Here is a 13,343-nt window from a genome sequence, read left to right on the forward strand (position 1 = left end):
TTACTAAGCTGTTTCATTGTCTGTTGGGGACAAAGGTTCAGAATCCTGCCTAGCCGTTCAGTAAGCTACCAAATACTCATTGAGGTCTAGTAACTTGAGGACTGAGGCTTTAAACAGAGAAAGAGTTCAGTGCCTGCAAGGGATAGCATTAAGCCTAGAGGGTCTCAGTGTTCCTGGACTGAGGCATTGGCACGTACAGGGTGGTGGCAGTACTACCGGGCAAGAGGCCTTGAGGGTTTTAAGGTTCAAAAAACCAAGAACCCTAAGTCTCCAACCCCCCTTCGTTTATGACAGGAGGGATTAGGCAGGATGCTGGATCCAGCCCACAGGCCAGAGTCTGGAATGTCCTGCTTTTACGCATTAAGCCAGTGTTAACTGTGTTAATGCAGCCCACAGTGTTTCGGGACCCACTAGGTGGGTCGCGGGTCAATTTCAAGTGGGTCCCCATTCATTTCAATATTTTCTTTTTAATATATTAGACTTGGTGCTACCATGGTCTGTGACTGTATTTGGGGAAATGTTACAGACCTGTACTTTTAACAAGCTACTATGTATATTTTTTTTAACAATGATAGTCAATGGGACTTACTCCTGGGTAAGTGTGGGTAGGATTGCAGCCTAGGTTTGTTAAAAATGTTCCTGCTTAATGATGTCACTTCTGGTTATGACATCACTTCTGGTGGATCCTGACAGATTCTTATTCTAAAAAGTGGGTCCTGGTGCCAAATGTGTGAGAACCACTGCATTAAGCTATCTGATCCAAGGCTGTGATGACTGTGGTCAGAGTCAAGGGAGAGGTCTAAGGAAGAGACCACAGAAGACAGGGAAGGCTCATCCATGTCTTTGGTCCATTGTATCAATAGGCCCTTCACTATTCAATACAATATGTGAGTTTTATGTCATAGTAACCTTTAAAAAAATATCTTGACACCAAAGGTTTGCTGTGAAGAGTCAGTATAACATAGCACTGAGGATAACATAGCCTGGAAAAAGAGTGGTCAGATTTCCACTTGCCAATGCAGCTAGTTGGATGGCCTTGGGCAAGTAGCTCTTTCTCAGCATCAAATTAGCTTCTCTTCATGCAGTGCAGTTATTTCAGTAGCAGTGGGAGTTGTGGCTATGTGGAAGCCTGGATTCTTGAGTAGGATATATGCAGTATCAAATATACAGCAATACCTCGGATAGAATGGGGGATATATTGAAGTCAAGTGTTTCATGAAGCAGGGTTATTGGAGACATAATTGACCTATTAGGTAGGAAACGGGTTCTGATTGGCCCAGATGCATTGTTCCCGTTGTTTAGATGGGTTGTCAATCATAGCAGGATAAAAGAACACAGTAAACAAATTGTCAGTAAAAGAAGCTGCATTATAGGAAGTGACGATATACTGTGTTCTTGTGAATGGTTTGCAAGCATGTTAAAGCAGGCAAAGCACTAATGGGTCAATCCTATGTCAGCCTCCACTGGTGGTATGTGTGCATCCATGGTTGCAAACGTGCTATAAGGCAGGGTTGCATGGTGCTGACACAAAGGCCTGCACCAGTCTGCTGGTGCCAGTCAGAGGCTGCTGCACCTGCTGGAAAAGTTAAGGTCTCTGTGGTCTGGGGGAGGATGGAATAGAATTGTAGAGGGAGTATAATGGGGCAGGGTGAGGGTGGGGAGGGGTGTGGATCAATCCTGGGTCAGGGGCAGAATGTCAGCAGAGACCTCCGCCAGGGATAGGGGATATCCTGTCCCCCTTCCTGGGCCTGATTTCCCAACATGGGGCTGCTTGGATTTGTGCCAGCTAACTTGCTGGCACAAGCCCAAGTAGCCTCATTGCAGCTGTTGGGGCCTACTTGGGGCAAGGGAACAAATGGGTCTTTATTCTGAGGTGCCTGCTGGCAGCCTCCTTTCTTGGATGCTGTTTTGATGTTGCTGCATCCCTCTAAGCAGCGGGGGATAGGATTGGGTTGTAGGTTTTGTACTTTATTGAATACTGAAATCGTATTCATAAATATTTTCATTTCTTTAACAGATGAAACCCTGCCTATAAATGTATTATGTGGCGTTCTCTCTGGTGTGATTTCATCATCTATAGCTAATCCTACAGACGTCCTGAAGGTAAGACTTCCAGAGGCGTAACAGTCTGCATCCAAACACACCTTTCTCTAGCCTATTAAGAGTTAGCCCCATCTATGATGTCAAATCTTCAGCGAATGAGAAGTCTAGAATTGAGGACAAAGGGCTGTGAGAGTTATAAAGGTTTAGGACCAGCATTCAGACAGGGCTCCATGCTTTGTGACATGAGTCCCGTGGGCCAATTGTATACAATTCAAATAAAAGTCTGTGAACCTTCACCCTTGAGTGCCAAGTCGTTCTGAGTTGCTTTCTTCAGCCTTGCAACAGTACTGCAATCTGGAATATGGAATAATAGTAAATTATATCTAAAAATATACTTGGATCAAAATATCTTAGTTAAGCAAATAAAACTTGGCCTCTTCACAATTCATAAGAAGCTTTTTGGAAATTAATGCTGAGCAGTTGCAAGTGTGATGTTTTATGGATCTGTAGATTGCTTTGAGCACAGTTTTGGTAGAAATTCAGCTTCAATCTTTAATTCATTTTATGCCTCTTGATTAAATTTTTTTCTCTCCTTTTTAAGGCTCTTAAATTTCTTTTCTGCAGAACATTTTATTAAAAACTAAAAGAGTAAACAGGCTTAAAGTGGTTACATGGCACAGATCTACAAGCTTCCACAATTTCACTCGCTGGAGCAATGCATGGGGATTGTTCCAAAAGTTGTGCAGTGGTTTCTGCTCCTCCTCCCATCTCTTACGTTGGCCAGAACAGACTAAACAAAGAACTGAAGCCCCGTAAAACACCCAAAGAAAGCTAACTGAAACAAAGTCTTAATTGCCCACTTAAAATTGGAACACATAAGAACTTGCTAACCTTCCTCAGGGAGAGAATTGATGATTGGAAGCCTCTGCTGAAAAGTCCCTGCCCTTACTAACCACACTTTGTTCATGTTGGAGGAGGCGGTCCTTTACGTACCCGGGTCATAAGCCACATAGGTCTTTATAGGTAATGACCAGCATCTTAAATTTGCTTGTGAACACATTGGAAGCCAATGCAGTTTGCAAATCATGGGTATTATATGTGTGCTGCAACCATTGGATGTCTCAACCATTGGGTGCCCAAAATAACCCTGGCTGCTATTTTCTGCACCAGCTGCTGCTTATGAACAATCTGCAGTAGTAGCCCCATATAGAGTGTGTTACAGTAGTCCAAATGTGACTAAGGAATGGATCAACTGTAGCCAGGTCTGCTTTTTGCAGCACAGTGAAAGCTCATCAGGATTGTTTTGCTAATTCTCTAGTTTTCCTTGATTTATTGAAACCAGATCACAAGTTAATTTTTATACAAAGGAAACTCTTAAGTACTAAGAGAGAAGCATTCTGGGGTGGTAAGTGGTAGTTCATGTTCACGGAGATAAGTCAACACTGGACTTCATTAGAGCTAGGACAGTGTATGTATTCCTAGGCTTTTATCTTGATAACCTTTAAACCACCAAAATGGCAGGCAGACTATCTTCATGTTATCATTTGACCTCCCTTTCTGCAATGTTGTTACTAAATTTGGGGGAGACCCTTTTCTTAGGGTCAGCACACAGAAGCAGCCCAGAAGCCCAGTCAGCACAGAAGCAGCTGATCAGTGATGCAGCGTGCCAAAAAGAAAATGAAGTTAACTACATTGGTCGTGTCTAATTTAAGAACTGGGTCAAGTGCTCTTTTCTCCATCTCCCAAATATATCACCGTGTTTGCTGTGATGAAAGCATACTAGCAAGTGCCAAATGAGCAGTGATTCTTGAGCTGTACTGTAGAATAAAGACTTGAAAATTTATATCTTTGTTGTAATCAATGGTTGTAAGGTTTTTTCCCCCTGCTGAAAGAGGAACCTTTTCCTGCTGATATTGCCAAATGAGCAGAACAGCCCTCATGGTCATTCATGGAGAAACCTATCCTGCCTTTCAGCATGGAATGGGAAGAATAGTTTCATGTCCTTTATTTTCTAATTCATTTCAGCTACAGCTGTTCCTGTGAACTCACTAGGTACTGAGCGTTCCTGCAGTGCCTCTCTAGTAACCCTTCCTGGTGTGCTTCCAGTTTTCTAGAATCACTGCAGAAACTTGGAAGCTTGATGCATGAACATCTGTAGTGATACGAGCATATAATATTCTGCCACATGAATTTGCAGAGATTCACCGTCTTTGCTTGTGCAACTAGCCCTCCTTTAGAAAAAAAAAATGACATGCATGCTAATTTGTGTGTGCCCTGCCACCACTGCTTCCCTCTGCCCTGACATCTTTTCAGGTGAGCCATCCATCCGCCACTGCCTTTTCCTCCTTGCTCTCTTCTGACCTATTGAAACAAGCAGGATGGATGGAATATGCTGGGAGTATTTGTTTGGTTATTTCAAACAGGTTGGGCAGAGAGCAAGGAGAATGAGGTGACAGTGAATGGCCCTAAATGTATGAGGAAGGAGGAGTGGGGGAGCTTTGCTGACAAGAAGGAGAAGAAGGCAGAGCCAAGCCATCTTGATTACTCACAGAAGTGAACAGTTGGATCTTGCTGCTGCTGCTGCTTCTGGCAGCTCAAGCACTGTGATTGCTTGCTACTGTGGCGCTGGAGGACAAGGTGCGTGGCCACTGCTCTGATCCGCTTCTTGCTTGCTTTCAGTGAGCAATAAGAGGATCAGAGCAAACTGAAGCAACTATTTCAAGTCGGCCTCATGGCTGGCCTGGCCTATATGTGAAGTGTTGGCTATTGGAGAGGTGTAAACAAAGATGAACCATTTGAGAAGTCTGTACCCTATGGGAACAACACATTGAATTCCCCTGTTGACTTGACTGCATGACTGTCAATATGTGATAAATTTTATTTTTCCCCATAACCTCTAGATCAGAATGCAGGCCCAAGGCAGTGTGATACGAGGGGGAATGATTGGTAACTTCATAAACATCTATCAAAATGAAGGCACTAGAGGATTGTGGAAGGCAAGTTGTTAAAAAAATATTCACAGATATGGAATAGTTCTGATGCCACTCAGGCAGGTCAGATAATAAGCATAGCAAAATAGTCTTTGTGCCATTGTTTACTTTGAATGGCTTGTATCTATTTCAACCAAAAATTATTGGTTAAAATGAAGCTTAAATGAACATAGGCATTGATAATCTGGATTGTGGATATAAGCAAGATAACATTTTCTCATTCTTTGGGTTAGTTGGTGTCTTTTTTCATTGAAACTGTTTAATGCTACACCCTATTTCCTGTGCCTGGCTAATATGGTCTCCCCACACTGTGCTATTCATCATCAACTTTGTAACATATTCATGATCTGAAGGATAATGAAAGCAAACCAATCTTCTGTTAGATGAAGAAACATTTGCCTCTTTTTTCAGTTCTCCCCAGTGATTGGAGGCTGGATTCTTTTCTTTTGCAGAAAATGATAATTCTGCAAGAGATCACAGCTCCCTTGGGAGTATTAGCTTTAAGTCACCATTGTTTCATCCACTGATGAAGATCTATCTTTGTTGAAACTTACTGGGATTTCAATTGATTGGTTTTTTTTTTAAATTAAATTGACTCCTGCACCACTTAGAGTGCCCTATTTTTGTTCAATGATTTTCCTCAATCTCAGTGAGCTTAATTTAGAACAACAGCAACAGAATCTCAGGTTCTCAGCTCCACAGGAATAACTAGAATAACTGGATGTCCTGTTCATGATAGAATCACGATTATGATCAGGCAGGTTAAGAACCTACACCAGGGGTGCTCACACTTTTTTGGCTCGAGAGCTACTTTGAAACCCAGTGAGGCCCAGAGTTCTACCAGAGTTTTTTTTACAATGTTTGCGCCATCATAACATATAACATTTATGTGTACAATGTATGTTGGTGTATCTTGAGCCCCACTGAGTATAACAGAACTTACTCCTGAGTAGACATGCCTAGGATTAGGCTGTGAGGCTGCAATCCTAGCCACACTTACCTGGGAGTAAGCCCCATTGAGTACAATGGGCCTTACTCCCGGCGTTTCCTCCCAGAGGCACCTGAAGGGGGGGGTCGGCACTCCGCGATCTACTCATTTTGCCTCGCGATCTACTGGTAGATCGCGATCCACCTATTGAGCACCCCTGACCTACACAAATGGATTAGTGTGTGCTTGAGTATTTCTCATGTGGCTGTTTGTTTGGGTGAAACTTGCTTCTTTCTTGAGTGTTTTTTTTAAATCTTGGAATTTAAAAGGTAAAGGAAAAGCTTCCCTCCAATTAATATTTTCTGAAGCAATGGGCAATATGCCCTGCTAAACACTAGGGTTTAGGATTTTTTATCTTGCTTTCCATAATAAGCTAATTAGAACTGGGTTTCACCTTTTTGCTTGCCATGCTGGTTAGAACTGAGGAATTTTACTCTGTATAACTACTTTCTGATTTAAAAATTCTGTGCTTGATACAATTTTTTAAAAAATTCTTTTGCCAGGGTGTGTCTCTTACTGCTCAGAGAGCTGCTATTGTTGTTGGAGTGGAGCTGCCAGTATATGATCTTGCCAAAAAACACATAATTATGTCTGGATACCTGGGAGATACAGTTTACACTCACTTTCTGTAAGTTTTAATGGATGATGGGTAGGTTTTTTTCCCCAGTGGGGGTGGGTAAAGAAGGCTGAACATCTGTGGTTGGAAGGAATTTCCAGAGGCTGCAGGTCTAACGGGCCTTGTTTCAAACAATATTCCATTTAGGATTAAGGTACAAGCCTACTTATCCTCCCTGCTAAAATGGTTTAAGGTCTCCTTTATGACATGTTATGATGTCTCAAGCCTCTTTTCAGATTTGTTAAGGCGTGGCCATTCCAATAAACAAACAAATCGGGGCTTATGGCCCTGCTTTGTAGTCAGGCATCCAGTGGCTGTAGCTGCAGAATATCTGTTTCTCTGCTTGGCATGTGTAGTCTTGATTCTAGGTGTAGCTTTAGCTGAATAGGATTCCAAGAGCCTAGCAGTACGTCTGCACCCAACCCGAGCCATAGTTGGAGTTGCGTACTCCAAGGAGAACCAAGTCTTGAGAGGAGCATGGAATTTCAGCACGTGGTATGTACCGCTCTATAGTACCTGATTTTGCCAGCTCTTGCATTTGGTACCTGTTGTATCTCCACGTTCTGGTAATCTCAAGGTTTCTATAGTAGTCCCTGTTAAATGAAAATGAAACCTACCAAGCAAATAGACTTTGTTCATGTTTACCCAATTTCCAGTACTTCTTTTTGTGTGTCCCGGTATCTGTGGGGATTCTGTTTTGGAACCCCTTGTGGTTGACTGAAACTGCCGATTCCGGCGAACGCACCTCCAGAGGATCATCTTGAGCCCAGCAGAGGCCGTGGATGTCCATCTGTGGCTTCTGCTGGGCTCAGACGAAGCCTTAGAATGAAAAAAAAATGTCACTATCAGTTTTTCATAAAACCAGAAGTGACTTTTTTCATTCTAAGGCTCAGTCTGCTGGGCTCAGAGGACCTCCAGGCCCTGCAGACCCAATCCATGGATAAATGCATCTGCAGATGTGGGATCCGTGGATACAGGGGATGTGCTTCCAGGGGAAGGGACATTGTGATAATGATAGTCTCAACTTTTATTAGAGCAAGTTTTACCTGTGGCTTAGCTGGGGCTCTTGCATCAAATCCCATTGACGTTGTGAGAACTCGGATGATGAACCAGAGCACCTTACAAAGTGAGGCACGTTCTGGCTACAAGAGTACTGTCGATTGCTTGCTTCAAGTAAGTATAACTTGTTTAGTGGTAACAGAGTTTGACATGATTCTGGAGTGATTGGATGTTTTGTGTATTGTAGATAAAATTGCTAATTCTAGGGTTTCTGTTTGAAAGAGGAGACTCTTCCTTTAGTTTCTCGCAAATATTAATGTGTTTTAACTTGTTGCTTTGTTTCATTCATGCCCTGCCTTCTCCAATAGCCCATGCATGCTAGTGTTGATACATAAATGGAGCAAACATATTATTTTATGTGAAATACCCTGGATAAATATATTGTAGGGCAGTATCCGAATGCAATAACTAAATAAATAGATATCGCAGACATGTTCAAATTTAAGGTTATCAAAAACAGGGCATTTTGGACTTTGAAGTTGAAGTGAAAATGTTATGTAGTGCTCATGTTACACTAGCAAGACAGTGCCCTAGCATTGCACCTAGTTTATCTGGAAACATAAATTGAATCAAAGTGGACATATTTCCCTGGATAATCCCAAGATGATGCATCTGCATGACATGGCAACAGTTGGATTTGAACACTGTCTACTTAGTATCCCAAATAAGAATTATGGGGAAGGTGGTGCCACATACATAGTTTCTCATTTAAAAACTGAGAGCCACCTGCCACCTGATTCAAAGATTAATTGTCGGCCTTTGGACTCAGTTGCCGGTCAACTGATCCTGGTAACTTTGGGGGCAAGGTGGTGATAGCTGCTTCTTCCTGTTCTCTGGCAGGTATTGGAGGGATATGCTCACTTGTACAGTACTCTTTGCCATGCCATTCAAGCATCTTTACTTTAAATACTTAATCCAGTTCTGTTCCACTCTGTCTTCTAACAAAACTGGTCGTCAAACTTCCTACCTTACAGAATTATTTCCATATTGATTTATCCCTGGGGAACTCCTGTACATTTACCACAGAACCATTGTGCATACAAATGCCACTGTGCATGGTGTGCATTTTGTTGGTGTGCTCATCACAGTCATGTGGGCTACTAACCAAGCCTGCAATGCCTTGCCATTGCCCTGTGCAAAGTATGGGTGACTGTATGGCCTAGCATTTCTCAATCAGTGGTATGAATACCACTGGTGGTACTTGAGGTGGTGTCCAATGGTACACATGGAGCCCCCAGCCCCCTGCCACCTAGCAGCGAGACAACAGTGTGACTTGCAGTGGTAGGAGGCTTGGCTTGACAGTCAGAGCTCCAGTGTGCACTTTCCACACATTTGAAAAAGCCCTCCCATCTGCCCCGAGTATCTTATCAGTGTTTGTTGCGTCGTGTCTCGCCTCCCAATCTGGAAATAATTGGTGATGGCATCATTACCAGTTACTTCTGGTGGTAGTTCCAATAGGTGGACAATTCAGAGTGGTATGGCAGGGGGCTGGCAGCCCCCAGGGGGCAGAGTGGTTCCCTTGGGGGGCTGGGGATAAGAATAGGCCCTCTGTTTGGCTGTACTTGTCGTAAAGTGACTAAACAGCCACCGGGTAGATGGGGCTCGTCAGCCTGGGAAGGCAGCTCATCTGAGAGAAGGAAAACTCTGATCCCAAACCTCCACTGCCTTGTGGCTACATCCAGTTATGCAAAAGGCTTCAGGAGTCAACCTCGAGGCAAAATCTGGAGCCGGAGTCCCCGAGGCAGTTCATGGCTGAACACAGTCACGTTCTGGCAACTCCTGCGACTCCACTGGAACCAACCGTATTGGCTTCTGCCTTTCCATTGGACCATTTCAGCGACGTGGAGAGGGGGGATTTGCTGCATGGGTAACAGCCGATCCTCCATACCTACTTTACCCAGGCTTCGCGCACTGGAGAGGACACTCTGTTCCAGAACCACCATTCAGAGCGTGACACCATAGTCTTCCGAGACTGAAGGATGCCAACAACAAGGATGGCAGGGGGCAAATGTTGAGGAACACTGCTCTAGATAGTATTCAACACTTCCCTGTAGCTACATACTGCAAGGAAAGATTAGTAATTGGTGGTGGTCCACAAAATTTTGATCAGGCTTGGAAGGTTGCTTTTGTTTCTGGAACCTAGTAAGACTTGACCCTTTTGGTATTTGCTCCACAGGGGATAAAGTAGGTTCATTCATTTTGAACCCACTGGTGGTTGAGGCAGTTTTACAGGATGGTGACAATTGCACATGGCATATATGCATTTGTTTGTGGCAGTCTCAATCCAGCCCATAACGGTACAAAATGCAGCCTGGTGACATTGTGAAAGATGCTCTCTCTGCCTCCTTATGTTACTTTAGCCCAGGGGTCTCCAAACGTTTTGGCCAGAGGGCCACATCAAATATCTGGCGTGGTGTGGAGGGCCGGAAAAAAATTTAAATATAAAATTAGAGATGGAACTTAGATGAGTGAATAAATGAATGAATGGGCTCATTCATTCAACCTCTCTGACCCTCAGAACACCCTCCAGACACAATCAGAGCACAGTTCTAGTCATGTTCAGTTGAGTGGGCCAGAGGCTTTCAGTGGACAAGAAGCTGGCCGCAAGCTGGAAAGAGGCTTGCTGCGGGCCACATCTGGCCCCTGGGCCAGGGTTTGGAGACCCCTGCAAAGTTTAGCCCATAGCTTTTAAAAAATGTGTTACTCCAATAATTGGGCACACTGGTGGTTTTCCCTACTGGCTGACATAATTAATTTTTGGTTGCCATAGGCAAGTAGCATGGGGACTCCCTGGCAATAACAGACAATCTGCCTTTTAGGAAAGGTTGTCTGTTACTGATTTTCTCATTACAGAACCACTTACAAATTTCCAAAAAGCCCCAAAGGTTCTTTAAAGCCAGTTTGAAAATGCTAATTGAAGAAAAACAATACTGCAACTCAAAGGATTGATATTTCCGATGTCTGTGTTTGAACAGTATCTTTATTAAGAGGACTGAACCAGTCCTCCATGATGGCTGTTTGATCCAGATTCTTCCAGGAGGCATACATGCCTCAAGGAGCCTATTTAATTTTGATTTTGTGGCCCACCTTTTCCTGTGGTCTTAGGGCAAAATGAAATGTTGCACAAATCTGAAACACTTTCTAGTTTCATCATATATCACTATTTAGAAATGAAGATGCAAAAGTATGGGGAAGGGAAACAAGTACTTTTAAGAAATCAGTAAATGTACACATCTGTCACTTGGACTTTTTTTTCTTTCTTTTAGAGGGAACATTGGTAAGGCCATTGCCCTGGATAAACATAATTCAGCCTTTCCAACAACTCAGTATAAGGAGAGTCAGCATGATATAGTGCTGTGGTTCTCAAACTTTTTCAACTGGCGGGTCCCTTGACTTACTGGGCCATTGGTTACTGCTCCCCATTAGGGCTACAATCCAATACATTGTATAGGGTGGTGGGGTTTTTGTGAGGATTCCATGGCTCCCCTGGCTGGTTTCCATGGCCCCCTGGGGAACCATGGCTCACAGTTTGGGAACCACTGGACTATAGTGGTTGGATTAGTACTAGGGAGACTCAGATTCAAATCTGTACTTGGCCATGTCGCTCATGGAATGACCCCAGACCTTTTATTGTCTTGCAGAATAACTTATCTTGTGCCTGTGTGGGTGGGAGGGGGAGGGGCGGGCAGGCAGTCAGTCAGCAGGGAGGAGTGTTCCTTCTGTGATTTGTAATAAAAGATGAGAACAAAGAGAAGGAAGATGCCACTCTTGCTGTTCCATCTCCTCCATCAACCCTCTATGCATCTGTATGTCTTGAATGTTCGTGTGGAAAATGTGATTGTACATGTGTCCCTTCTCTGTGAACTGTGTTCAACAGACATTTCAAAGGCACTCTTTCTTTAACAGACATGGAAGAATGAAGGATTTGTTGCATTGTATAAAGGATTCTGGCCAAACTGGTTGAGACTTGGTCCTTGGAATATTATTGTATCCTTTTTTGGGAAGTGTTGCAATATGTTGACTTTCTGTGGAATTCTATAAGAATGAATATTTAGTTCTACCCATTGATGCCAAAAGAGCTTGCTTTACATTCTTGCGTTGTCCCTAATGGTGTCTACTCACGTTTCACCTAGCTGGCAATTTATTGCAGTGTGCTTAAAACTTGAAATAACCTTCACCAAGGTTATTTGGTGAAAGATACATAAAGCTCACCAAAGCTGAAGGATACGTATTTCTGCATAAGCTCAAGATAAGGAAATAAACTCATGTTCATTTTACAAACATACTAAGGCTTTTGTGGCTGGTTGAATTAAAAACATAATTTAACATGTTGCTCAAGTCTTTAAGCCACGGATTGCAACACATTATAGGATCTAGTCCCAGTGTTTTCACTTTCAACTGAAATGAAATGAACTTTCACGTTCATTTTGTTGGTAATAATGGTGAGATTGAAGACTTTGTCCGTACTCATCTGCCTGTAGTGTAAAATTATTTAACCTTCTGCTAACTTTAACACTAACCACAGTAGATTATTTCCATGCTGTTTTCTATCAGTGTTAATGAGTAATGCTAATTGATTGATTAATGTTGTCCTAGCTACAATGAATGATGAAAAGCTATAACCTTAAAGTCGGGATATAAAAATGAGCAAGACAAGAGATGTCTTAATAACAAATTTGCCTTTAAAAAAATATTTTTATTTATTTAGAATGAAACAAAAACAAAGATACATTCTTAAATTACAGTAGTAATGTAGTCACAAATAAGAATTATTTCATATCCATATTTCCAATTATTCCCTGACAGCCAATCCTAATTCCATTATTACCTTCCTCATCTGTCTATAATAACGAATTTGCCTTTAATTAGTTCCTAGTGTTGTTGGTTTATAAACCTAGAATCGGAAAGCCAAGAACAAGACTGTGGTGTGCAAGTTGCACCTTTCTTTTCACAGTTCCCTCCACCTTTTAAGATGACAAGTTAAAATTGCTCTTCAGTGTCATACAGCCCAATCCTAAAGGTGGTACCACCACCTATCACTGCATTCTGTGACCCCGCACCAGCCACCGGGGGGGGGGGTTTGAGGGAAAGCCCCAAGCCCAGCAATGAGGTTTCTCAAGTCTGCACCTGCTATTTTGCAAAAGGACTCCGTGTCTTTTTGTTGATCTGGGCTCTGCCGATCTCACCCACCTCCTACCAAGGTTTCTCACCCCACTCTCTGCTGCCCCAGAATGCGTCCCCCCCACCTCCAAGGCCTCCACCACCACCCGGATCTCTTATCTAGTTTCAGGTGGCACTGATGCTGACTTGGCACAGGGTGTTGTGAACATGTCTTATGGTACATTTGCAACACCCAGCGCCAGTGCTGAAGGTCGGCACTGGCAGAGGGCAAGATTGGGCCCATAATCTCTTGCAGTAAGAGACGGGATGGATTTGAAAAAGGTTAGTATGTACTTGAAACGGGAGTCTTTCTTTGCATGAAAAGAAAGTGATTTTTGTATTGCTGCATACTTGCAAAGCCACTGTTTTTTAGACACACATGACCCACTGAGCAACTGGCAGAAGACCATGCAGATCTGAAGGTGTAGGAAGACTGTATATAACAGGGGTGCTCAATAGGTGGATCGCGATCTACCGGTAGATCGCG

The 13,343-nt window shown here is 43.0% G+C and overlaps 1 protein-coding gene across 4 annotated transcripts in view; it reads left to right on the forward strand.

Annotated features, from left to right (window-relative positions):
• Positions 1-13,343, forward strand: part of SLC25A30 (solute carrier family 25 member 30) — a 35,935-nt gene that overhangs the window by 18,698 nt on the left and 3,894 nt on the right. For all 4 annotated transcript variants that reach the window (XM_066619009.1, XM_066619010.1, XM_066619008.1 and 1 more), the window contains 5 exons: positions 2,018-2,103; positions 4,944-5,039; positions 6,525-6,649; positions 7,672-7,810; positions 11,603-11,683. In XM_066619009.1, coding sequence (XP_066475106.1) covers positions 2,018-2,103; positions 4,944-5,039; positions 6,525-6,649; positions 7,672-7,810; positions 11,603-11,683 — 527 coding nt within the window. The remainder of the gene's footprint in view (positions 1-2,017; positions 2,104-4,943; positions 5,040-6,524; positions 6,650-7,671; positions 7,811-11,602; positions 11,684-13,343) is intronic.

This window comes from Tiliqua scincoides, chromosome 3 (genome assembly GCF_035046505.1).
Source record: "Tiliqua scincoides isolate rTilSci1 chromosome 3, rTilSci1.hap2, whole genome shotgun sequence".
In the NCBI taxonomy this organism is placed as follows: Eukaryota; Metazoa; Chordata; class Lepidosauria; order Squamata; family Scincidae; genus Tiliqua; species Tiliqua scincoides.